The 27,932-nt window shown below is 45.2% G+C and overlaps 1 protein-coding gene across 1 annotated transcript in view; it reads left to right on the top strand.

Annotated features, from left to right (window-relative positions):
• LOC146808747 (cell adhesion molecule CEACAM6-like) overlaps nucleotides 1-27,932 on the top strand; it is a 261,452-nt gene that overhangs the window by 222,080 nt on the left and 11,440 nt on the right. The window contains exons 7-8 of the mRNA XM_085614229.1: nucleotides 6,271-6,341; nucleotides 6,779-6,832. Of these exons, the coding sequence (XP_085470355.1) occupies nucleotides 6,271-6,341; nucleotides 6,779-6,832 (125 nt within the window). The remainder of the gene's footprint in view (nucleotides 1-6,270; nucleotides 6,342-6,778; nucleotides 6,833-27,932) is intronic.

Raw genomic sequence — 27,932 nt, 5'->3', positions numbered from 1 at the left:
AGGTAGTGAGATAGAGAGTGATTGAGGTAGTGAGTGAGAGAGAGTGATGTAGATAGTTAGGTAGAGAGAGAGAGTGAGTTAGTGAGAGAGAGTGATTGAGATAGTGAGAGAGAGAGAGAGAGAGAGAGAGTGAGGTAGTGAGAGAGTGAGGTAGTGAGAGAGAGAGGTAGAGAGATAGTGAGGTAGTTTTAGAGAGAGAATCAACTACATAGACATATAGACCTAGTCACATAGATGTAGACATACACTATGTCATTGATCTACACATACAGAGCCACCCATACACACATACAGAGCTACTCACACACATATACAGAGCCATACAGATACAGAGCCACATACATACACAGTCACCCACATACAAATACAGAGCCACCCAACATACATTATGAGGCATATGCGGAGCTGCATACAGCTTCAAATTAAACCAGATCATTTACAGGCAACCGTTAACAGCAAAGTGTACCACGGCCCAGCGGGTTCGGCTGTGGTGCGCCGTTGGGAGAGGATGTGATGGAATTCCGGCGATGGGCAATGCCGCCAGACCTGTGAAAAGGCACCTCTGGCATGTCGGCACTGCGCCTGCAGATGCTGAAGCAATTAATTAACAGCTTTACAGGCCAGGGCCTTACCACCCTGCATTCGCCTGATCTCGGAGCTAAGCAGGCCTGGTCCTGGCTAGTACCTGGATGGCAGACCTCCAGTTGCTCGAAGCTCTAGTTTTGGTTTCGATATTAAAGTGAGTTAATAAAGAAATGCCCGGGTCTGGATGTGCGTGCGCATGTGTCTGGTGGGGTGCCTCGGCCCGGTCTTTATGCCTCCTGTGGGGAGGGAGTGGCCCTGAGCCAGGCCTGGGAAGGAGCCAGTCCCGAGGCTCCCTGGCTGCTTGTACCTGCCCATCGTGAGGTGAGGGCGTGGCGGTTCGGCGCTCGCTGCTGACATCTGCGGTCACTGCAGGTCACACTTCAGGATCAACTCCCAGCCCTCCTCCTGCCGGGGTCAGTATATTGAGCACCATCGCTCTGGGTCATAGTGACACCAGTTGTTCGTAGCACCTAGAAACAGCAGAGGTGCTATACCAGACGCTCTCTGTGTAATTACACAGTCTACGACCGGAAATACATGGCCACAAAAGACGTCTGCATTTCCCAAAAGGTGGTATTTACAGCCCGGGGGGTTGAAACATTACAGCCCCCTGCTGCTGATAAGGACCGGACGGCCCCGGGTCAGCAGGACGCAGTGCTAAGTGATGTTTGTTTACCAGCACTGTCCATTCTGGGAGTTGTGGTTCTGCTGCGTTCGGTTGGATCAATTGAAGTAAGGTCCCTGGATCCAGTGAAAGAAATGCCCAGGTCTGGATGTGCGTGCGCATGTGTCTGGTGGGGAGGTCCCTCTCTCTCAGATATAAGTCAGGATTTAGTCGTCAACTGTTGGGGGTCACAAAAATAGGAAAGGGGTCCTAGGTACAAAGGTATTCCTTGCTTCCATCCACTCTTCCTGTGTCGTGCATCAGAAGCTCTGGGACGCAATGGCCCAGAATTAAGAGGTGGGCAATCCACTGAAAGTTTGGACCAGGCTCGAGCCTGAAGCTCGGCTCTGGCTCGGCTTGAGGCCCTGTTGGAACCTCGAGACCACGACGAGCCGAGCTTTCATGTGGCTTTTGCCACTCCCCTCCTTCTTCCTGGTCCTGGATGTTGCGGTTAGGGCCAGAGCTGCGGACTTCGGAACTTGGCAGCCAGGGTTGAGTCTCGGCAGTGCTCAACATCCTGTGATTCTGGGCAAATCACCTAACCTCCCCATGTCTATAAACAAAGAATGGTGGCCACGTGTAATGTAAGTGTTGGCAATGGAAAGTACCTGCGTTTTGAGTTTTTACAAAATACAAACTACAGCAAAATGCACCTAGGTAAAAACAGATCTTTAGCATAAGAGAAGACAAACAGATAGCTATTTACTGGCTGCTTTGTACAACGTGAACCCAGAAAGGGTGGATAAATCGCGGCTTCCCCTCTTAAATTGTGTGAACTTAGGCAAATATTTATTTTCACCAAAACTCTCTTTCCTTCATAATCACCTACTAAAGCACTTTCAAATAGGTGCGTTCAGAGTATGCTATTGTTGCTCTATAATATTCTGGGCCACGTACAGTGTTTATATGACCCATATCCTGCCACTTATTTCAGTAATGGTTCATGTTTAAAAACTATCCCTTTATGTAGTTCTTGGCGCGGTTTCATAATGTGAGGTATCAATGGCAAAGTTTGTACATCTTTAAGAAATGCACTGTTTTAAATTTTGAAGGGACTTGATCACATTTTACATGATGTGTGTTGTACGAGTTACATCGCAGCCATTTTCAGGGCTGGGCTCGTGCACAGGCTCGAAGATCCGAGCCAGAACCTTGACTCGGCTCTGGCTCGGCTCTCCCTCTTTCCGGAGTGCTCAAGCCTGGCCGGGTCCACGGCTATCGGTGAGTGAGACTCTCGCCTCCTCTCCCCGTTCTGCTGGCTGCCAGCGCTCCCTTTCCCAGACCACGGATGCAAGATTTTTCCAGTACTACGGCCAAGTGTGGTGTGATGGGGACCCCGCTCTTCGGAGTGTATGGTCCTCGGGGAGCCCCGCGGATGGGGCAGCTAGCAGGGCGGGGCTCAGGCTGGGAGCGTGAGAGAGGGGACACGGAGTGTGAGAGAAATTAGAAAGAGAGAAAGTCAGGGGGTTCGGTGGGAAGAAGAAGGAAAACAAAGACGCGTGAGAGAAATTAGGAAGAGAGAAAGTCAGGGGGGATTCGGAGGGAAAAAGAAAACAAGGAGCCAGAAAAGGCGGGTCAGAAAATGCAATAAGTTGGAAATGTTACACATAGTAAATGACATAAGCCACCTAAATACACGCAGAGAACTTCACATGAGTATAAACAGTGCGTTCTGAAGGTGTTCAGGCTTACTTTTCCCACTTCCCCATGTCAACTTTCTTCTAATCAGCCCTTTCCAAGATAGCTGCAAAAATGACGTCTGCTTTCTTTTTTGATTAGACACAAGCCGGTAGTGTTGGGATGGCTGCATGATTTGTTTCTTCCTGCCTGGAGTCAGCCTGTATCGTTGCAAAAATGGCAGCGCCTGTCGAAGACGATGTGCATGCACCAATGCCAGGCAGATGTGGTTTCTACATGGCAAAAAAGAGCAGATTCTGCAAAATGATTGTGTCAGAAGGAAAGAGGTTATGCGGGGAGCACGCAATGCACGGAAAGGAAGTATGGAGTATTTTTAGGTTGAGTTTAATATTAATAGACAGTGCAGCTGGTTGTGAAAGACGTATTGTGAATTTACCAGTAATGTAAATAAGCTATGCAGCCCGAGCAAAGTAAAGAGGAACAAGCCGAGGGCACCGGAAGACACCACCGCCTTTCTCCGAGGCAGAGCAGAAATGCCTCGGAGAAACGCAGCGTCCTTTTCGTATTTGGGGGCGTGTTTTGCTGTTATCTCCTCCTTGAGACTTCTTGCAAAAAACACGCCCCCCGATCCGAAAAGGACGGGGCCTGATCTGAATGACTGACCTCTTCTCCAATGGCTGGCCAGCATTCAAGAGGCCAGCCAATGGAGAACAGGGGAGAAGAGGGGCGGGTTCAAGCCCCTCTTCTCCAAGTCATTAAATCTCTCGACTTCCGGTTCTGCCTTCAGCAGACCGGATGGTCCCGAGACCTAAAAACTGGAAAGCTGGGTAGAAGCAAACGAGTTGCTCCCCTTTTTCCAAACTGGGTTCCGCGCAGGAGCTGCCACAACTGACAACATCATAGCATTATCCGCCCTCTGCCACCAAGCCACCCAGCAGAACCAACCTCCATAGTTCTGCTGTTTTATGGATTTCACTACAGCATTTGATAAGGTTGTCAGACACACCCTTTTGAAGAAATTAGCAAACTGAGAAATCCAATCCCCTCTTCTAACGGCCATAATCTCCCTCTATTCTGACACCTGAGTACGAGTGAGAACAGGCCCTACATCTTTATCTGTCAAATTTGCACCGCAGAGGGTCTGAAACAAGGCTGCGTGCTGGCACCCTTACTTTCCAACTTGTACACAGCAGATTTGGGGCAAGCTCTGTTGAACAGATGTCTGGTTCCGCCCTGTTTAGGCCACCGCCCCCTTCATATCCTTCAATACGCGGACGACATAGTCATCATGGAACTTATCAATGTGGGGCTCCAATGTCCCTTGACGAGCCGACACAATTACAGTGCAAAGAATCTCCTCACCATCAACCCAGACAAGACACAAATCCTTGCACTCGGCCAGCACACGACTATAAAAGAAGTTGTACGCACTATGAGCCCTGTGCCCATCCCGTCAGCTCCGAAATACAGATACCTGGGGGTCTGGTTCACAGAATCTGCTCAAACATCCGCTCACAAAAATGACCTGGCGAAGAGCGCAGCGGCAATTACTTATGGTTTCATCAAACTCAACAATAACCTAAAAGGTCTGTCAGCAGAGGGAATAAGGAAAGTCATTCAAGCCTCCCTGTCTTCCGGCACTGTGCTGCAGACATTATGCCTTCCCAGGAGCCTGCTCTCAACTGTTGGAGCGGGCTCAGTGCGTTGGCTTTAAAAAGATCTTCCGACTACCAAAACATCTGCTTAGGGAAGACTCAGGCTGGAACTTGGACCGGTCCAAGAAGCATTAACCATCGAGGCCGACTTTCCTAAATACTAAATTCGTCTTCTGAAATCACCTGACCAATATCTCAAGAGCTGCCTCAGAGTCATATTTGAAAAAACAGGCTCCTGTGGAACACCCAGCTTAAGAAAGCGCTTGCCACCACGGAGATAAAGCAATCTGTACTTGTCCTGTCTTGTATCCCCTATGCAACCTGGAAAAAGACCCTCACCTCTCCATGGCTCGGTCCGATGAGCAGCGCGCACCTTTTTGCGCAAAACCTGAAATCATCTTGTCTTTCTCAACTTTGATGCAAGTGACGGCCGAAATGCTTTGGGTGAAAACTTTTGAATCGGACATGAAACAATTGAAGTTCTTTTCATTTATTTGAAGATTTTAGCTAACGCACATTTGTTAACATTTTTATTGTTATGCAATGGTTTTTATTAATTTATGTAATACAATTCAATTAATTAATTATCCTTGTGATAGAGGAAATGAGGTAACACAACCATTTTAATTATGGCTATACGCCCAGCCACACCCAACGGGAGTTTAATCCACCTTTCCTCTTGTGTTTCAAATTGTTTAATCCACCTTTCCTCCCGAGTTTCAAGTTGTTTAATCCACCTTTCCTCCCGTGTTTCAAGTTGTTTAATCCACCTTTCCAACCGTGTTTCAAGTTGTTTAATCCACCTTTCCTCCCGTGTTTCAAGTTGTTTAATCCACCTTTCCACACGTGTTTCAAGTTGTTTAATCCACCTTTCCTCCACTGTTTCAAGTTGTTTAATCCACCTTTCCTCCCGTGTTTCAAGTTGTTTAATCCACCTTTCCTCCCGTGTTTCAAGTTGTTTAATCCACCTTTCTACCCGTGTTTCAAGTTCTTTAATCCACCTTTCCTCCCGTGTTTCAAGTTGTTTAATCCACCTTTCCTCCCGTGTTTCAAGTTGTTTAATCCACCTTTCCACACGTGTTTCAAGTTGTTTAATCCACCTTTCCTCCCCTGTTTCAAGTTGTTTAATCCACCTTTCTACCCGTGTTTCAAGTTGTTTAATCCACCTTTCCACCCGCGTTTCAAGTTGTTTAATCCACCTTTCCTCCCGTTTTTCAAGTTGTTTAATCCACCTTTCCACACGTGTTTCAAGTTGTTTAATCCACCTTTCCTCCCGTGTTTCAAGTTATTTAATCCACCTTTCCACCTGTGTTTCAAGTTTCGCTAGAGCTGGTTGAGGCGGATAACCTCTGAGTGCTCCCAGAGGGTAGAATTGCCCAAACACCTGGCAGCGCCCGACACCACACCAGGGGCAAATCCATGTCCCACGGCACAGTGGCTCTTCCTCTGAAAGCCTCTCATTCTCACTCAACCATCTCTCTTTCTTCCTTTCCCTCTATTTCTCAGTTTATCTATCTCTGGCTGTCTCTTTCTCTCTCTCTTTCATTCTGTTCTTACTTCGCTCATCATGCTCTCTCAGTCTCTCTCTGTCCCATTTCTCTCATTCTATTTTTCTCTTTTTTTCTCTGTCTCCTTGTCTCTCTCTCTCTGTCTCTCTTTCTTATCTCACTGCCTCCCACATGTCTAAACCTGCTAAATTTTAACCTTAGAATAATCTGTTGTTCATAGTGACGTCAAAGCCGCCGCACCCAGAATCTTCTGCAGAAGTTACCAGAATACCTCAAGCAGAGGACACCAGAGTAAGTGTACATTATACTGTGTTTTGCACATTTGTAAGGCGCACATTTGTCTCGCAGCTTGAAGGTGACCATTCGAATCCCTAGCAGAAGAAACAGGAAGGAATAGAACTGGACAAGTGCTTGTTCTCAGTGTTGGTGCGTGTGTGTGTGTGGGTGTGTGTGCGTGTGTGTCCCTCACCTCCATCACTCTTCGCCTACACCCTTTATCATGTGATATATTTGAACTAATGAGGGCTGATGCAGTGGTATGCATGAGAGCCATACATGACAGGCCACAGCACTAAGGCATGCTGGTCAGATGTCAGGCCCCCCTAGTGTAAATTCACCTGGAAAGAGAGGGTTGTGCAGGTGGCTGTATCTCCCAGACAAACACTTCTGCATAGACAATCAATATTGCACCCTGGCAGTGAAGCTTTGTGTTCACTTTTCCTTCCTAGAGCCCGGGACCAACACTCCCGCCACGCCTGGGTCCTCGTGAGAAGCCCCACGCGGTGAGTATCTCACTCTCTCTTGCACATATCTCTGCACCCTTTCCAAGTTTGCTGAAGCTGTCCTCCACAGCGAAGGTCTTAGGGAGAGCAGCGTGTCCTGTCCTATGGTGAGGACAGGCTGCTGTTTTAATTAAGCATTGAAAAGCCAAAAGGTCTGGCTTTTCACTAAAGTGCTTGCTAATCTGGGCAGTGAGTTTGTGAACGTCAGTGATATGTAAGTAGGTGAATATATGTGATTATGGAGTGAACAACTGGTACATGGATGGATGAGTGGTTGAGGGCTGAGGTGAGAATAGAGAATACGCTTCAGTACTTTTACATCAAACAATGTCCCTTTTGTCATAGTTTGCATTTGACAGTGTTAACCTGTGAAGTTACAAGCATGAGTGTGTGTGTGTGTGTGTGTGTGTGTGTGTGTGTGTGTGTGTGTGTGTATGTGTGGGTGTGTGCGTGTGTGTGAGCGCAAGGATGAGTATATGTTTGTTCGCATGTGTTGAATGTCTCACAGCTTCTATAGTTGTAAGCAATAGAAGATTCTCTGTTCTATTTAGAACTTAAAATAGTCTGTGATATCATAAAAACAGAGGGGCAACTTTATATTTCAAGGAACATGGGTAATTAGGTTTACATGTATAGATAGAATATTCTAGGGGGAATCACTGGCTAATCGTTTGGCATTCAATAGTGAATCTGTGGGCACGTCCTCCCTGTCAGCCACTAAAAATACCAGGCAGAACAAAGGATAATATTCTGTGCAGATTATTGTGTAAATAGATCCCACAGATATATTCAGGGCACTTCAACAATATATCAAGGTGTCCCTGGCGACGGCACAGTGCAAGTGGTGATTGGTTTCTTGGATGTATACGTAATTCGCATCTGAACCCTATAGCCAGGTTGCCACCTCATTTCTGTCCTGAGGAAGACCCAGTTTAAATGATTGAGTTCAGGTCGAAATGTTGACATCTTGTCAGTACCAATAATTCATTTATTGCTGGCCTTCATATAATCCCGAACGATTATTTGTTTACATTTTGATGTAAATATGTCCTAGTGGTTAGGACTTTCTGTATATATCGTCATATTGTCGGTGTTCTGTATCTTTTGTTCATTATCATCACATCCCCTAAGGGTGCCTTTTAGAAAGTTCCATTTTCCTGCGTAAACCAAATGTGCCTTTCTGCCAATGCCCAGGATCACATGAGTCTTAATGGCTCTCCTGTGATGTGATGCATATTACTGCTAGACAGGGGACAAAATATCCTTGGGTGTGGCTCTCCTGAGCAGAATAGCCTGGAAGCCTTTTCTGAGCTTTAATGGGTAGCCTGAGGGCTGTGCCCACCCCTTCCTGATTTCTGAAGCTGCCTGCTCTGTTACTGGCAAATGCAGCCCACACATGGATCTGCCTGCCAGACCCAGGGGAAGGAGAAGAACTGACAAGAACCAGTTAGGGTTAGGCAAAGAGGGTGGCCCCCTCACTCAAGCTGGCACTTGGTATAAAAGTGGCAACCTCAGAACCTCTCATCAGAGTGCCCTTGGACCTGAGAGGTTTTAGAAGAAGTACTGTGCTGCTGTCCGAAGGAGTAAGGGTCAGTTGGCAGACTTCCTATTTGAGCTACATTGACACAACAAGCTTTCAGAGGCCTTCCCCCCGCACCTGCCCACCTGACCAGCACCAATTTGACCTGCCTTGACCCTGCTTCGGGCTTCTGCTGGAGTGACCCCAGCCCCCAAGAGGTACCTCCCCTGGTCCTGGACCCTTGGCTGGTGGCAGAGTGTACTTCATTTCTCCAACGTGAACATTACAAGAGCTGGACTCCAGGTGAACATCCAGAGGTCCTGGGCTCTTTCCATCAAAAAGGAACCATCCTCGGTCTCCTTGCAAATGCAAGAAGAATTTATCAAAGCCGATACAGAACCTGCATTCGACTGCCAACATGAGCGTCCCATCTACAGACTCCAAATTTCATCTGCATGGTGCTCTTCACATCGATAATAACCACCCTACGTTTCCTGCCAATGCAGAGCTCCGACCAGAGCCCAGCGCCAGCTCTTTGCACCAACAGTGACCACGCTGACCACACAAACCCCCGGCTGATGCTCTTTGCATGAAACTGGACTAAGTTGGAAGGCGAACTTTCCACCGGGCTGAAACCTCATTGCAGTCAGCCTGAACGTTTGACTTTGACCCGGTCCAGCGCGACCGGATAAGCACGATTGGTGCTTAGCGCTTCTTAGCGCTATTTTTACTTAAAACTTTAATAATTTACAACCCCGGCTTTAGTTATTGGATTTTTGTTGGTTTGATGTCATTTTATTTCATGTTCTCTAAATTTCTAAATTAGTTTGGGATTTTTTGGGTGTTGAATTTTTACTTTATTATTGTTTGACTGCTTCATAAATACTTTACACATTGCCTGTAAGTTAAGCCTGACTGCTATTGGGCCAAACTACTGAAGGTTTGAGCACAGGGTGATTTAGTGATAAGGATTGTGTTTATATTCGAGCTGTCACCCCTCTCAACTAATGACCGAATTTCTTACAGCATGGGTCACGTGCATTTGTGTTTTCATTTTCCTCGATGTCAGGGCTTCAAAGCAGAGGATTCGGCTCATCAGAGTCAGGTTTCTGTCTGTTTTCAGTAATTAATGAGTGTCTGAATTGAGTCTCATTATGTCCCCCTCTCCCCCGTCCCCCCTTCTTGGGCCCTTTATGTCGTATTTTGTGTCCGAACCTATACTTTTAGAATCTATACCATGGGCCACATTTCTCTGACTTGGACATTTTTACATCCGAGGTCCTTGTGTCTTTACTTCCCTCGTGGTCTCATCACTTCTCCCAGAGTGTAATCCCAGGAAAGGGCGTTATGATTCCCAGGTTAACTTCTTTTCCTGAGGCCAAAGACAATGCCATGAGCCCTCTTATGATGCAAAAAGGCCGAGAAGGTCTATTTGCTTGTGGTGAACGGCTTCTAATTTCTCAACTGGTGTTGACAAACAGTATGTATGCTTCTGTTGCTAGGGTAGCCACCGCACACCTCCCCACCCCCACCGGGAGCGTTGTCTGTGCAGTTCTTAGCCAGTTGCTTCTTCTGCGGTCCTGGCCATCTCTCCTGCATGTCTGTCTGCGCTGGCCTAGGGTGGCATTCCGTGCCACCCAGTGGTGTAACATAGGCCCCGGCAGCCTCTGTGGTACGGGGGGCCCGAGCTCCAGGGGCCAACCTCAGCACAGCACCCTGGCCTGAGAGCTCTTGACTGAGTCTTGAGGGGGACCTTTCCAGGGATGCCCCTTCAAGTTTCATTATGCCACTGGTGCCACCCAACACAACAGGTATCTGCGAGGGTCCACTCCTGCTTTCCTTCACTCGAGGTCTCCTCTAAGGTACTGATTCACTTTTGTGCCGCAGCGAGGCCGTTCCTTCCCCTCGCCACCAAGACCTGAAATGACGCCTCCCTTCACCTTTGAACTTGTCCATCTCTCGCCGACTTCAGGAAGGGTCTCAAGACCTGGCTCTTTGAATAAAGGATATTAGGGCCTCAGTGCCTGGATAGCCCCGGGTGATAAGCCGTGCTTTACACATACCTGATTGATTGATTGATTGTGCCATTTATGGCTCACTGCATTTCATCTCCCATCTTGCATCTGCCGTGTCTAGACTGGGGCCCTGGGACATCTCTTATAATCCTGTGCTTCCAACTTACATCTAGATTTGTACATTAGCTAATGTAGTCACCTCAAGTCCAGATGGCTGAGTACCCAATTTCTATTTCAAATTATTGGGACATTACAAAGAATTAGAGCGAGCCATGACTGAGGGAAGGAAAACACTACCTACCCCCTTGCCAACTTGTCTATGCCCCCTCCATTTTGATTTCTGTGTGTAGAACTCTGCAAAATGTTTATCTATAGAAATTGTGTTTCAGTAAATGTTAATTGATCGCATTGCTGAAAGGTTGTGTTTGGTATTCATATCATCATTGGACCAAACTCATTAGCAATAAGTATCTGGTTTACACTTTCAAATACCCTGCTTGATGTAGGCCAAGAGTGATTAGGCTATAAAGTAGAGAAGTCTTTCCTGTTATGAGTAATTCCTACTTGTTAGAACATTTCGGCCTTTGCGTGGCCAGCTCCATTTTTCTCTGAACGGTGTTGCTGTTTCCTTACATATGCACACTGGGGTTCTGCTGTCTAGTCCCCAGTGTTTGTGCTCTGACCCCTAAAATGTGGCAAAATGGGTAAATTCTCAAGAGGCATATTTAACTTTCCATTAGGGCCAGAGGCTAAGGCGCAGGAAACCACATCAATGGCATGAAAAATGAAATGTCACCTGTGGGCATCAGCACGTGATGTGCCATCCACCTATAGATATAGGTGTCCGGGGCCATGTAGGGTGTTTAGCATTTAAAATTGGATTATGTAACAAATTACGGATAGCATGTTCCTACCGTGACGAGACCTCAAAAGCCATTTTCTCTGTATCCTGCGGAGGCTTTTTCTCTAACAAAAAGCCAACATACAGAGAAATCGTTAATTTTGATAAATACACCGTTGAACTATTTTTTAGAAGTTAGATGTTGCCTGTCTGAGCTCCGGTGGCCTAATTAGCTGTAGTTTGCGTGCAGCTGTCCACTGTCAGTGTGTTTCCCTTAATGAGATGTGAAAACTGTTCCCAGAGCAGAAACAGTGGCATGGGTCTTGGGGCTGTAAGGTCTGGGTGTGAGGAATATGGCTCAAACTCTCTCTGGAAGGACAGTTGGGAAGGGTTCAGGAACTTGATTAACTTCAATGTGGCCAGGGTAAAGGCTGACCATTCATATTCAAGTGCAAATTTAGACCTGAGGAAAAAGGACCCTTTGATGAGCCACATGTAGCCAGCCTGGCGGTATCTCAGAGGGAGGGGTGGTGCAGATCAGAGCTTCCGAATCCCCTCTACTTCAACGGACGGAGTGATCTCACAGTCACACACGCACACACACATCACACGCTGGTGGGGCCAATTACACCAACATTCATCTTACCACTCTTATCTGTGCCCTGTGTAAGGGGAAACTCACCTTTTAATACCTATCCGATCTGCCTATACTTTGAGGTCAATGCGACCACTAGTTGCTTATAAATCTAGCGAAAAACATTTCAAAGAATACACAAATAAATTCAATAAACATGACCAGAAATAATCACCCGACTCAGAGATTCAAACAGAATAATTTATCTAAAATTGTAAGAAAAGCCAATTAAATGCAAATTCATTTCTCTCATATTTACCTATTCTGTCTAAATGTCAGATCCTAAGTCAGAACCGGTCCTGTGTAGAAGAATTAGAGTTTCCTGCCGTCATGTAGAGTCATCGTCCTCTCCATCAGCATAGGGAGCTCGGATCATCAGCTCGGGAAGAAGTGGCGCTAGACCTCTCTAGTCTACTAATATTTATACTAAAATTTACATTCTGTAAAGTTACAATTTATTATACAGAACGGATGAATGACGGAAATAATGTCATCTTGGTACATTTATGCTACTGTGTGAGATTTTCTCACACTTAGATTGTCCCAAATAATGAATAGGAAAATTAAATGTTCATGTCTAATTCGATACATCCACGGATGTTTTATAAGATAATTTGTATCCCAATGGTGGGATCAACAGTTCATAAGTTCAGTTTTTCACTTTTCGCAACAATCTTCATGTTCAGGGGTTCTTGGCGACCGTCCTGGATTTGTCGTCATGATCATGGCTTTTCAGTTTTGTCTTGTGGGCAAGGTCACAGGCAGCACGAAGCTTTCTTGCAAAAGTTTCCATAAACTCAAATGCAGGCTTCGGGTGGTAGCCATCTTGTAGTAGGCCACATAAGTGAAAATAAACATAAAACAGAATTACTGCACGGAAATGATTAAACAGTGTTATACCCCTGCTAATACCCTTATGTGTATGAATTTATCTAGCCATTTGCAACATCCAAAGCCATTAATGCATATTAATTTAAGCGCAAACACAATAACATTACATAAGCAACATCGATTTCTGTCAGTTTGCTCACCAACTTAGTTCACTTATTATTTTAGCCATGCAATAGCATTCCCACGTGTAATTCTTTTGTTAATAAGGTTGGTTAGACAACATTTGACAAACTTTTAATAATTAATAATTAATCAGTAGTACTTTTAGTTATAACATGCGAAAATGAAACAGGTATTCGGTTTTAAAGTAAAACCCTGCTCCATCAATCCCCCCTTTGGTGATAACTAATCACCACAAAAATCAAAACCCCAAAAATCAATTTAGTTTCCCCTTCTGGAAGAATTCAAAATATCTTCTTGTTCATGTTTTTAAACCCTTGTTTCCATCTCATCTTCCTTTTTAGTTTCTATATACATGCTTTCTCTTAGCTCTTCTAATTCTATTTCTTGTGGATCTCTTTCTGGTTTCTTTTGTCTCCTTTTAACATTTTCTTTTGTGATTTTCTTTTTATTTCTTCTATATCTACAACACATACACCCTAATCTAAGGATCAATAATGCAACAATTACAAAGGTTAATGGAAATAATATCCTACCAAAAATGGTACTACCTATTTTAGCTATAAAATTCTTAATAGCAATCATCTTATTAGCCATTCTAGTCCAGATACTTTCAGCTTCCAGTGGTACTAATTCTCCATGCAAATCAGTAATATTTTTGATATAAACTTTTAAATCTTTACTTTCATCAGGAATGTAAGTGCAACAATGTTGAACTTTCAGCATTCCACAGACTCCACCCTCTTTTGTCAAAAGAATGTCAAGGGCAAGTCGATTTTGCATCGCCATAGCACGCAAAGCAACCATTTCTGTATTAACCAAAAGAAAGCCTCCAGTGGTGCTTGTTGACAAGCGATCCACCACAGTTGACAGTTTCCGAATGCCAAATGCATTTAAAGAAATTCCCACTGCTGGAATTAAAGCTCCAAAAATATCTCCTACAATTTCTGTCCATGTTTCTCTTCTATAGCGTGTTAATAAATTAGTTTGTTCAGCATCATCTACTCTATCCATGTGAAAAATCTTTGGAAAGACCAGGCCAACATAACATGTACCAAACCAACGGTCAGGCAAACGGTAATAAGCCTTGTTCCCACAAATATAATACACTCCCGGGAAAACTGGATCTTCTCCTCCTCTAAATCCCCATCCGGTTGCAATAAAGTATGTATCATGGCATTCACTCGTCCCTATGAAATAATAATCATACTGGGATCTCTTCCTGATAATGCACAATTTTCCTTTCTGTGGGGCATCTAAAGCCATAGTTGGACTGGCTCCATTTTTCAACTCCTTTTCTTTCTCAATATCCCACATCGTGTCACTCATTTTATGCCCTTCTGCTTTCTTGTGCATGTTCAATCTTCTTCTCTCAACCATGTCTAAAAAATTCTTCTCTTCTCCTTTCAAACTGCATGTTAAATTATTTCTAAAAACATATTCTAATGTTAATTCTTTGGTTTCTAAAAAAATCTCACCTAAAGTGTTAGCTTCCTTTTCAGGATTCAGTGCTTTATTCATAAGCAACTGCCCAAGAATATTATCTACATTAGACATATTATAATCTAATTTCCCTAACTGATAAAATATACTAATCAATACACTACAGGAAATTCCATACGTAGCCGGAAGATGATGATAAGTCACTCCTTCCGAAACAGAGGCAGGTAATTGCATGCAAACGTAGCAATCCCTTACTTCCATTGTCTTTACGTACTCATACAACAATTTAGAAAAAACATTGCTAGAAAAATCATTAATTGACGTATCCTTATGTATATGTATATTGCTAGTTCTAGTCGGTACTATTTTCTGTGAACTTTTCCCTATATTAGTTTTGTTCTCAGTATGACCTTCTAAAGTGTCTATAGTGACTCTAAATTAAATCAGTAGAGCAAGCACGCTCCAAAGCAGCATTAATAAACCTGTACAGCAGCAGCACATCTTGCACCATCTTTTCAGAAAGGTACATCTACTTTTATTCTCAGTGTTAGCCATTTTGTTAATTTGACCGTGTCTTTTGACTTAGCCTCTTCTACTCCTCTACCGAACGTTTAAGGGCAGAGAGTACCCAACAGATTATTACAATCTACTAATTTTTAGTATTTCTTTTTTCTTCTCTTCTCCAAGTAATTTTCCTTGGATTCACTCAATTTGGATTTTCATCACTTTTCACTGTCTCTTCATCATCATCAAACTGTATCAGGTCCTGAACATCCGTCTCTTCTCCAATGTCGGACAAGATAACTCTCAGGATTCCCACAGCTTCTTCTTCAGCAACCTCCTTCAGTAAAGCCTCCTCTGGACTTCCTTGGCTGTCCGCCTCTTCTCCTTGTTCAGGCAGTGCCACATACGTCCATTCCGGTGACTTGTACCTCTGGTTTGGTTTCCTTATTCTTTTAGTTCTCTCAGGTATCTTTGTTTCTTCTTCTTTAGTTGGGTTTTGACTTGACACTTTGTTCACTTGTTCAGCTTTCGAAGAGTTAACTCGTGTCAGTCTGTACCTCAGTCTCTTTATCTTATTTGGCCAGAGATCACCTTTAGCATTTCTCTTTTGTTTTCCCTCTTTATTGTTTCTTTCTCCAAGCCAAGTTCTCTTTCTCAGAACTCGTCCTCCATGTATCTCATTGTCACTTTCCTCAGACTCTGTCTCAGTTGCCTCTTGTTCATTAACAGTTTTCTTTTCCCCAACAACTTCCTTTTCTCCAACAGTCTCTTTTTCCACCAATTGAGATTTCCCTACTTCTGTCCCTCCTCGGGTCTCCGACACGCAATCTTCTTGCTGTCTACTTGTCCCTTCACCTAGCTTGTTGTTGATGTTCCCTACACCTCCTCGGGGTTTTTCCGCAATCTGTCCCTCACTATCTTTGTCTGTCCCTTTTTCTTCAATATTTATCTCAGGTGGAACTTGTCCAATTTCCCCATGTGATTTAGGTGTCTCTTCTGTTGGAATGTTCTTTTCTTTTCTTTCTTTCTTTTTGTGTTGGTCACTGTCAATTGGAACCTCGGGTAAATCTTCTGAGTCTGAACTTCCTTCTGCAGTTTGCACTGTTCTCTTCAGAACCTCTTCTGGTGGGATGAAAATTTCCCTTGACTCACTTTCCCCACTTTCAGGATTCTTTTTCCTTCTTACTGCCTCCCTTTCTGCATCATCACTGGAATCTGATTCTTCAAAGTATTCTTTTCCAGTACCATCTCTTGGATTTGAAACTCTCAGTGTGTGACTTGCATGTATCCAATTTTTCACACCAGCACACTTCACAGCAGTTGTTGTGGTCAAGATGACTTGTCTTGGCCTTCCCCACCTTGGAACCAGGCAATTCCTTCTTCTGTGGACTTTTATCCTTACCCAGTCCCCTGGGCTCAGATCATGGGCTGGTTTCTTTTCAAGTGTGGTGGCGTCTTCTCCAACCTGGTGAAACACAGAATGAACTGCGTCAGCCAGGCCCTTACAGTTATCCAAAATCATGTCATCAGTTATAGTCATCAGCTTGTTCACTGGTACATGTGCATGTCTCATAGCACGTCCCATGACAATTTCATGTGGACTCAAACCTGTCGTTCTGTCTGGAGTAGACCTAATGGTCATCAGGACTAGAGGCAAGACATCGGGCCATTTCATTCCTGTGGCTAAGCACATTTTGCCAATTCTGTTTTTGATGGTACCATTCATTTGTTCAACCACACCAGAAGCCTCTGGTCGGTAAGCACAATGTAGCTTCTGCTGTACACTCAATGCTTCACAAATTAGACCCATGATTTCATTATAAAAATGTCCTCCTCTGTCTGATTCAATGGTCACTGGGAACCCGTACCTTGGCCACTGTTATCCCATCATTTCTTCTTGTTGGATATGCCTCCACCCACCTGGAGAACAAACAGACCACCACCAGGACATACCTCAATCTGTTGACTGGGGGCATTTCAATGAAGTCTATCTGCATTCTTGTGAAGGGTCCTCCCTCCCTGCCTATTGTTCCTAGGCTCACCACTGTTTTCTTTCCAGGATTGAATTGCTGACATATCAGACATCTCTGGCAGAGACTTTCTGCTATCAGTCTAAACTTTGGACTGTACCAGGTTTGCTTAAAGGCTCTTATCATAGCATCCCTCCCCAGGTGTCCTTGGCCATGATACATCCTTGCCATTGTTGATAGCATGCTATTTGGCATGATTGGTCTTCCATCCCTATAGATCCACACATGATCTTTCTAGGTGCACAACCTGCTTTCACCCAATCTCTCATTTCTTCATCTCCTGCCTCATCCTGCAGCTGTTTTACTTCCTCCCATGTTCCCACTTCATTAGTAAACATTAAGGAACAAGAAGATATTTCTCGCTCTTTACTCCTGTTAATTGAATGATTGTTTCTTGCACAGTATTGTGCTATGTCATTGGCGAATTTATTTCCCACAGTTACAAAATCATCACCATGACCATGAGCAGCACATTTTACAACTGCTAGTTCTTTAGGCAGCTGTATCGCCTCTAGCAGTTTTCCAACCACTTCAGCATTCTTTATGGGAGTTCAACTTGAGGTCAGGAAACCTCTTTGTAGCCATAGCTGGCCAAAATCATGGACAACTCCGAAGCCATACTGGCTGTCAGTCATCACAGTCACTCTCACACTCCTCCCAATCTTGCATGCTTTTGTCAGTGCCACCAATTCTGCCACCTGAGCGGATTTAACTCCTTTCAAAGGTGATGCTTCCACAACTTCCGAGACTTTGCACACAGCATATGCAGCACTCAACACTCCTTCATCTGTTCTCAGACAAGATCCATCCACAAACAGCACATCAGGCAGTGGCAGATCTCTTATGTCTGGCCTTGGCTTTGTACAGTAATCAAGTACATCCAGGCAGTCATGATCAACGTCATTTCTCACTCCCACACATTCGGCATCAGGCAACAGTGTCGCTGGATTCACATTCACACATCTCTCCAGGCTTACATTGGTTGCACCAAGAATGACTTTCTCATATTTAGTCAGCCGACTATGAGACATGAACTGTGTCCGGCTCCTTGTCAAAAGGATTGCTACATCATGAGGTACAAATACCCGTACAGGGTATCCCATTATGATTCCCTCACTTTCTTCCAGGCTTTTACAGGTAGCAGCTACTGCTTTCAGGCAACCCGGTAAACCCACAGCTACTGGGTCAAGAGTTGCTGAGAAATAGGCAATTGGCCTCCTCAGGCGTCCATGTTTCTGGATTAGCACTGAAAGTGCACATCCATTTCTCTCACTACAATACAGCTCAAATTCCTTTTCATAATCAGGCATTCCTAGGGCAGGAGCTTCACATAGTCTGTCTTTTAACTCTCTGAATGCAGCCATTTCTTCTGGGTTTAGTTCTAATGGGTCTTTCACCTCACTTTTGGTCAATTTAATCAATGGTTTGGCAATCAGGGAAAAGTTACTTATCCACTGACGACAGTAACCCACCATTCCCAGGAACATTCTCACCTCTCTTTGTGTCATTGGGGCTCTCATTCCTCTAATGATTTTGATCCTGTCAATGGTCACTTTTCTCAGGCCTTTCTCAATATTATGTTCCAGATACTGGACTTCTTTCTTACAGAACTGCAATTTGGCTGGAGATACTTTTAATCCTCCATCTGCCAAGTGATTCAGTAATGCAATGGTGTCTACTTCACAAGCTTCACGTGTTTTTGATGCCACAAGTAGGTCATCAGTATACTGGACCAAGACCGAATTTTCAGGCATTGTCAGACTTTCCAGAGATTTCTTTAGCAATTGATTAAATATTGAAGGGCTCTCTGTATACCCCTGTGGAATTCGGCACCATGCCAAAATCCGTTCTCCAAATCTAAAAGAAAATATTGGCTGGCTGTCATGATGCAATGGGATTGAAAAGAAAGCATGACACAAATCAATTACCGTATACCATTCTGCATCATGGGGAATCTGATACAAAATCACTTATGGATTTGGCACAATGGGACAACATGACACAACAATCTTGTTAATTTTTCTCAAATCCTGTACTATTCTGAACTTTCCATTAGGTTTCTTCAATCCCATTATCGGTGAATTACATGGGCTGCTCAATATTTCTCTTAACACCCCTTGCTGGATCATCTTTTCAATTATGGGTGTTATTCCTTCAATTATTTCAGGTGTCAATCTGTATTGCGGTATGTTTGGGTAAACCACTCCCTCTTTTACAGTAATCTTTACTGGATCTACATTTCTCATCAGACCCACATCTTCTCCACTAAAATCCCAAACTGCTGCTTTCACTGTCTGTTTTAATTCTGGGGGCAATGCATCTGGATTAAATATTGCATATGTTCCCAAAGCCTCACATTCTCTGTTATCCATGGTCATTCTGTATAGAACATCCTCATCAGGTGTCTCAAAGGTTATTCCATCTGGAGTACAGAAAATAGTGCAATTCATCTTGCATAGCAAATCTCTGCCTAGCAAGTTCACAGGACTTCTGTCACACACCACGAATCGGTGCATGTCTGAAAATTTCCCTATTCTAACTCTTACTGGTTCAGTAAGTAGAGTTTTAATCTGTGTGTTGGACACACCAACTACTTGGATAGCTTCATCCGAGAGAGGAAGATTCTTGTGAAACCTCCTGAGGCGCAGCCGGGAGTAGCTAGCCAGAGTGAGCACTTTACTGTTTTTAAAATAGCTAAACCTTGCATTTTTAGAAATCCTACTTATCCCACCTGTTACACGTCTGCTGTGTGAAGACACCCTCTCTCGCAGTCAAACGAGCGCTGGTGAGGGCGAAATCGCCGATCTTTCTCCGCCGCCATTCCCCACGCTCGGACCAGGACACGCCCACTCCGAGGCCACGCCCCCTGCAAAGCATTATTAAAGGCGTCTTGATTCGTTAGCCTACAGTTAACTTGTGAAACCTCCTGAGGCGCAGCCGGGAGTAGCTAGCCAGAGTGAGCACTTTACTGTTTTTAAAATAGCTAAACCTTGCATTTTTAGAAATCCTACTTATCCCACCTGTTACACGTCTGCTGTGTGAAGACACCCTCTCTCGCAGTCAAACGAGCGCTGGTGAGGGCGAAATCGCCGATCTTTCTCTGCCGCCATTCCCCACGCTCGGACCAGGATACGCCCACTCCGAGGCCACGCCCTCTCCTTCCGCCCCATTTCCTTAATAATGTGCATGAATCGGAAGCGCAGCGGACGAGCGCAGCGGGCGCGCCGATTGCGCGCCGAAGGCGCGCTTAAGGCAAACTCGTCTGCGCTCGTCCGCGATCAGGCCGCGTCCGGGGCCGGTCCCCCTTCACGACCCATCAGCCATATCACCGTGACATACACTCGGACTGAGCTGATGTCTCTAAGGCCTCCACTTTGCGTGACCTGCCCCTGTCCCGTCTCTGACGCTCAGAGCCAGGCCTTCGCCTGCTCAGTCTGCAATTTCTCCCTTTCTGCCTAAGATCATACTATCAGTACAACGCACGCTCTGAACCTCGCCTCCACACGTGATACTCAGTCCTTCTTGACCCTCAGAGCTGCGTTGATCAACTGTAGATCACTGAGCAAACATGCCATCGATATCTGGCAGTCCCTCCGGGACAACAAATGGGACCTGCTCTTTTTAACCGAAACCTGGTTGAACGACACCACCAACCCTGCTATTACCCTTGCCTTACCGGAGGGTTACAGTATCATCTGCGCCAACAGGCCCAATGGTTCTCCAGGAGGTGGTATAGCCTTAATCCATAATTCCAAATGGATGGTCACCCTCCCCTCATACGACCAAATTGATTGTATAGAGGGTATGCCTTTCAGTATTTTAACCTCCCCGTCTTCCTCTTGTTCGGGTATTCTTATTTACCGTCCCCCTCACTCCAACACTGTTTACCTACCAGTTTTGGCGGATTATATCATTCATCTCAGCACACGCTACGCCAACTTCACCGCTCTTGGTGATTTCAACCTCCATGTCGACAACGAATTCTGTCCGCATAGCAATAACTTCATCTCTACGCTAGCGGACTGCAACCTAGCCCAAATAATAACCCTACCCACGCACAAAGCGGGTCACACATTGGATCTGATCTGCTCCAATTTACCCTCTATTCAGGCGACCCCCCCTATCCCGGTTATTTGGTCGGACCATTTCCTCATTCCTTTTGAGATTGGCATTCTCTGCCACAATAGACCCGCTATCATCCCCAAAATATCTGGCAGAAACTGGAGTCGAATCGCCCCTGAATCACTCCTGGAATACCTAAAAAACACCCAACCAGGCAAGTCACCTGACCTCGATCTACAGATTGACCACCTGGATGCATGGATCGGTCAGGCCTTAGATGCTCTGGCTCCCCTCAAACCTATCAAAACTCACAGGGCTGTACCTTCAGCACCCTGGTACTCCGACGAGCTTCGACAGAAAAAGACCTCTTGTAAATCCCTTGAACGCCACTGGAGACAGAACTATAACAGGGATAGTAAAATCACCTATAAAACAGCCCTCAAAGAATATCGACGAATGATTGAGGAGCATAAACGGGATTATCTGGCCTCCAGAATCAAACTCGCCAGCAATGGCGCTAGGGAAATTTTCAATATAGTTAGATCTTTTACAGACCCTAACGTGTTGACTCGCACACAACCTGCCTCACAGTCGCTTTGCGATAAACTCTCACAATTTTTCGAGGACAAAATCGAGACCATCTATTCCTCCTTCCCCACCTTCACTACAGAAGGACGGGAAGAGGATCTTACAATTTTCTCGCCATCGCTGCCCACCTTCCTCGAATTTGCAGCTGTCTCTGAGGCAGAGTCCCTGGCTGAACTACTTAAATGTAAATCAGGCTCCCCAAATGACCCTTGGCCAGCCAAGCAATACAAAAAACTTGCACCTCTACTTAATCCCCACTTGAATCTTATTTGGAATGATTCCCTCAGAACAGGCAGCTTTCCGGCTAAATGGAAACTTGCCTCTCTGGTTCCCATCCTTAAAAAGCCTAATCTGGATCCGGATCTTGCCAGCAACTATAGGCCAATCTCTCTCCTGCCTGCCCCAGCTAAGGTCCTGGAGAAGCTGGTGCACTCTCAGTTGGCGAATTACATCGAATCCAATGGGCTCCTCCATGAATCCCAGCATGGGATCCCAGGTCGGGCCACAGCACAGAGTCGGCCCTTATTGAAATGGCTGACTCGGTGAGGTGGACGCTTGACCGGGGGTCGAGGGCGGTGTTAGTGCTGCTGGATCTTTCAGCTGCATTTGACACCGTCTCTCACAGGACCCTGCTGGGGAGGCTGGAGGACTTAGCCGTGGGTGGCGCTGTGTTGAAATGATTTTCATCTTACCTTTCGGACCGCTCACAGCAGGTTTTCACCCCTCCCTACACTTCCCCCCCCCAGACCACTCAAATGGGGAGTTCCACAGGGCTCCTCCCTGAGCCCGCTCCTATTCAATGTTTATTTCACCCCCTTGGCCAAGCTGATCTCCTAGACTGGGATTAAATCCACCTCCTATGCCGATGTTATTCAGCTACTCTTCACTTTCAATACCCCTTCCGCCTCTGCTTTCGATCCGCTGAAATCCTGCCTTCGAGACATTTCTAATTGGATGGATGCCAACGCCCTCCGACTCAATGCAGGTAAAATGAAGATTTTGTTCTTCAAAAGTGCGTTGGGACAGCCACCTCAGTTTTCACACCCAGGTACCCAGGTACAAACAGTAGCAGCCTCCTGCTTCGCAAAGATCAGGACCATTAAACGGCTTATCAATTACTTACCAGCGGACTGCCGTAAGACGGTGATCCAGGCATTGATAACATCCCATCTTGACTACGCCAATGCCCTCTATCTTGGTATCACAGCAGGCCTTTGCCATAAACTTCAGACGGTCCAAAACGCCTTCGCACGGCTTGTGGAGAAAGTCCCTGCTAGACACCATATGTCCCCCCACCTCCGTAAACTGCATTGGCTACCCATTGCCAAAAGATGTGTTTTCAAAGCCATGACGCTGGCCTTTCGAGCATCTAAAGGCAATGGGTCAGCCCATTTGAAAAACACCTTGCGACCGTATGTCAACTCCAGGACATTACGTTCCAATTCCCTATTCTTCCTGGACACCACACGATTCAAACGAGCGCGAGCAGGTGGAAAAACCTTTGAGGTCCGTGCTACTCAGTGTTGGAACAAGCTTCCGCTTGCCTTACGTACCTGCCAAACTGAATCAGCATTTCGTAAATCCCTGAAGACACATCTTTTTTCTTCTTAAATCAGGCTTGCTATATCCTTTGCTCTCTGTTTTCTGAGTTTCTAGCGCCGGGACGCCCCGTTGGGGCAGCTGTGCGCTTTACAAAATACACAAATAAATAAATTAATTCTTTATATCAGCTGACCTGACAGTTGATCTCGTGGCCCCTGTGTCAACTAGAAAAGTGACACTTTCACCATTAATTTTCCATTCTACAAAAGGCCCTGCCTGGTCTATTTCTAGAGTTGCGCCAAGTACGCACTCCTCTTCCTCTCTTCGGCAACGTCAGAAGTCTCCCTCGGAGTCGCTTCCCTCATTTTTCAGCCAGTACTGAGAAACAGTGCTTGCGCGTTTTGGTTTGATTACCTGCTCTTCATCGTAGAATCCCGACTCTTGGCTGTACTTCTGAGATCCTCTTCTCTGTGGCAAGGGTGGTTTTGGCACCTGATTCTGCTGCTTATCAGCCTTCTGCTGTTGCCGATGCTGACCACACCCCTCACTCTGCACCTGTGAATTCAATGATGGATTATCATCATTAGTAGACGGTGGATTCTTACACTCGGATTTCCAGTGCCCTAATTTTCCACAGTTGTGGCATGGGATCTTTTTCTTGGCTTCTTCGATGTTCCCCTTTCCTTTTCCTGGACCAAACCTAGGTTTATTTCCTGGGTTATTTGCCTGTTCAACCAACTGAGCTTCCTGTCTTTCTGCAACTGTCACCTGTGCCCACATTGCCTTTTCTTTTAGCTTCCTCTGCTTTGCCTCAATCTCATCACTGAAGTATTTTGCATGTCTCAGAATCTCATCAATCTTCTTACTCTGCCAGTCTACGGTGTGCTGCCGTATCATTTCACTGATTTCAGGTCGCAAACCATACACAAATCTATACACAAAATGGCTCAGATCCTTGTCACCCAGGTGTTCATCTCCACTGAATTGCTTAAAAGCTAGTATCAGTCTTTCATAGTAAGCATGGACTGATTCTTTCAATTCTTGGTGTGTTCGATCTATTTTAACCCAGTCTGTTTCCTTGGGAGGTACCTTATTTTTCAAGAAGGCCATAACCTGCTCATACTTCTTCATTACCTCCGGGTCTGGAGCTCCTGTTTTTGGATCTCTCGGGTATTCCTTAGTGGGCCAGTCTATGACTATTTTACATTCTGCCCACAGGTCTGCTGGTACAATTATATCAAACAGACTATTCAGGTCAATGCACAGTACTTTGGACAGCTTTACAAATCTGTCGACCTGTCTGTACCACTCAACGGGCTTTTCCCTTAATCGAGGGAAATCATTTGTAAATGATAAAATATCCTGTCTGGTCCATGGGACATGTACGTACCCACCTCCTGGAATCTCTCTCATGGGGTAAGCTGTCACTGCCTTCTCTTTTTCTTTCAGGGGGAATGCCGAGTAAGTTCTATCTGCCCCGTCCTCTCGCTTTCGGTACCATCTGTCTTTCCATCTTTCTACATCTCCCTATTTCTTCAGCAAGGCAATCATTTCCTTAATCTGTCCTGTTCGGCCTGCATTGTTCAGATTCTCAATGTCCTTATCTGCAAAATCCACTCGGTAAGGCTTTTGTAAAGCTTTTACCTTATCCATGTCAATTCCCAATTCACTGGCTATTCCTTTCAATCTGTCATGTATGTTCTTTGCTCTCCATGTGACACTCTTGCAAAGGAAGAGGATCTCCCCTTCCTGATAATTCTTCAGTGTTTCTGTAGGGATTGTTCCTACTATCATCTCTTCCATCTCCATACGTAGCCTAGCTACATCATTTCCCTGTGATTCCTTTTCTTTTCTTTGTAAAGTTTTCAGCCAATCATTCAAATCTTCAGCAGTTATCACAGATTTTTCTGCACCCCCTGGTTCTGTCACTCTTTGCGGTTCTAAAATTGATCCTCTGTTCCCTTCCACACATCCAGAATTCAAACTTGAGTTAGTCTGCACACTCAATTCTCCTCCACATATGGTATGTCTCCACTGATTTTCTCCTGTCCTCCACTGTGTTTCTCCTGCTCTCATTTCTGCCTGCTCCGGAGGAACAATCAATCTATTGCTCACATATGGTACTGTCAAACCATTCTCACCCGTCCTCTGCTTGTCAAAAATCGGCATAACTGGGCCTATTGTCACGGGCACTGTAACTGCTTCAAGATTTTTAGTCAGTTCTCTGATTTTCTCTGTCAGTTCAAAAGTAGTTCTTGCTAGTTCTCTGGTCTTTTCATCCTCAAGTTCATTCTCTCTTTCTCTCTCTCTTTCTCTCTCTCTCTCTCTTTCTCTTTCTCTCTCTCTCTCTCTCTCTCTCTCTTTCTCTCTCTCTTTCTCTCTCTCTTTCTCTTTCCGCCAGAGAACAACTGCCTTTCAATCCAGGGGTGGTACCCTCTGTCTTAATAATCCGCAGGGTGTCTCTCATCGGGGTCACTGCTGTTCCTACCTCTGGTTCTCGTCTATACGGGGGTGGTCTTTTATAGAGCATGTCCTCTAAGACATCATCATCAGACTCATTTGCCCCATATCTCCTGGGTTCTACATTATGTTCTTTCTCTGTACACTTTCTCCCTCCTGATTCCTCTGCCGTTCTCACAGGATAAAATCCCTCGGTCATACTAGCATCACGCCACCTTCTCATCCGGTCATGATGGGTTTCGCGATCATACTTTCGCCCAAACATGTACCTGTAGCTACCTCCACCCCTCTGCTTTTCTCGTTCATGCATTTCATCTTCCCATTCAGTCAATGCCTCAAACTGCGTTGGCCTAGGCCGAGGCTCTAGATTCATCATCTGCTCCCGTAAGTTCCTCAGTATTGCCAGATAGAATGAACCATGTTCCGGGAACGCTAACACTCCATCATCCTTTGTATACTTCACCCAGTTATCTAACCAAATACAGGTATGATACCCATACTTCGCAACCATGAAGGATGCCGGGGTTCTTATCGGGGGCAATAACTGTCCTTCCCTAGTCACTATATCTTTATCCTTGTCGAACCAGTTCTTTACTTTACCAAGCAAGGATTTCTTCTTCTTTTCCTCAGCTTGGTAGTACATCTTTCTTATTTTCCACAAGCTGTTTGCTCTTTCTACAACTGTACAATCTCTTGTCCAATTGCAGCGCGACTCACACTAACGCACCAATCCTGGAGCGTCTACGTCACTGACTCAGTCCGCGAATCCCAGCGCGACTCACACTAACGCACCAATCCTGGAGCGTCTACGTCACCCTGTATGTCTCCCAATCCTAGCGCGGCGTACACTAGCACACCAATCACCGTGCTTCCACTGTTCTAACCCACTGTCCAATCACAGCGCGGTCTCCCTGACGTCAGCAGTCGCTGCAGCAGCTTCTGCTCCTGTCTCCTGTTTCTCGCGTCTACCCCTCCTTTACAAGACTACTCGGTAGACTTTGTTTCAACTTCTACGAGTCTGTTAGTTACAACATACAAATATCTCCATTGTCTGCTTCGCTAGCCACAGAACAGCAAAAGACCTTTCCCACGAGAATTCTGCCTTTCCCGAGAGCAGCGCTTACCTCTGCCCTACTACAGAATTGTTACTTCCGTTGATAAAGTAACACATCCCTCTACTTTACCCTTCTAACAAGCACCAATGAACTGTTTTTCTCCGGAATGCTCCTGAGAGTTTCACAATTAACTAGAATGCCTTCTCATTCACGCACTTTCACACTAGAAAATGTAGTATATTCACACAGAATTCTGTCTTTCCCGAGAACAGCGAACAGTCTGTCCTACTACAGAATTATATCACACGTTAACAAAGCAGCGCTTACCTCTGCCCTGTCCTTCTAACAAGCTCCGAGAATACCTATTACCTCTACAGTGGTAAGCTTTAACGGAATGCCATACGGATCCCTGAGACCTAAGACCAGAGCTTCACAGATAACCTTCGCTATCATACACACTTCTCTCACACAGAAAATAAGTTTCTAATGGCAACACACGGCGATGCTACCTCATCGAACCCAGACAATGCGACGCGCAACTTCAATTGTCACACGTTTTCCCCTGTCTGCATACAGGGCCAACAATCCCGCCTTTTTCCGAGAGCAACACTCCCTCTGCCCTACTACGGAACTGTCACCGACTCCCAACATCCCAGAAGACGTTCACAATACATAAAACTCAACACGACTCCAACATATAGTGTTAGTACAAATTGCAATCAATAATCAACAAGCCAATATACACGCAATTTCGCCAGACCAAGACAATAGTAAACCATCAGTCTGCTACCAAGAAACTGGTGCAGATCAGAGCTTCCGAATCCCCTCTACTTCCACGGACGGAGTGATCTCACAGTCACACACGCACACACACATCACACGCAGGTGGGGCCCATTACACCAACATTCATCTTACCACTCTTATCTGTGCCATGTATAAGGGGAAACACACCTTTTAATACCTATCCGATCTGCCTATACTTTGAGGTCAATGCGACCACTAGTTGCTTATAAATCTAGCGAAAAACATTTCAAAGAATACACAAATAAATTCAATAAACATGACCAGAAATAATCACCCGACTCAGAGATTCAAACAGAATAATTTAATTAAAATTGTAAGAAAAGCCAATTAAATGCAAATTCATTTCTCTCATATTTACCTTTTCTGTCTAAATGTCAGATCCTAAGTCAGAACCGGTCCTGTGTAGAAGAATTAGAGTTTCCTGCCGTCATGTAGAGTCATCGTCCTCTCCGTCAGCATAGGGACCTCGGATCATCAGCTCGGGAAGAAGTGGCGCTAGACCTCTCTAGTCTACTAATATTTATACTAAAATTTACATTCTGTAAAGTTACAATTTATTATACAGAACGGATGAATGACGGAAATAATGTC

Source organism: Triturus cristatus, chromosome 7 (assembly GCF_964204655.1).
Source record: "Triturus cristatus chromosome 7, aTriCri1.1, whole genome shotgun sequence".
NCBI classification, from domain to species: domain Eukaryota; kingdom Metazoa; phylum Chordata; class Amphibia; order Caudata; family Salamandridae; genus Triturus; species Triturus cristatus.
This window is presented reverse-complemented; position numbering and strand designations above follow the sequence as displayed.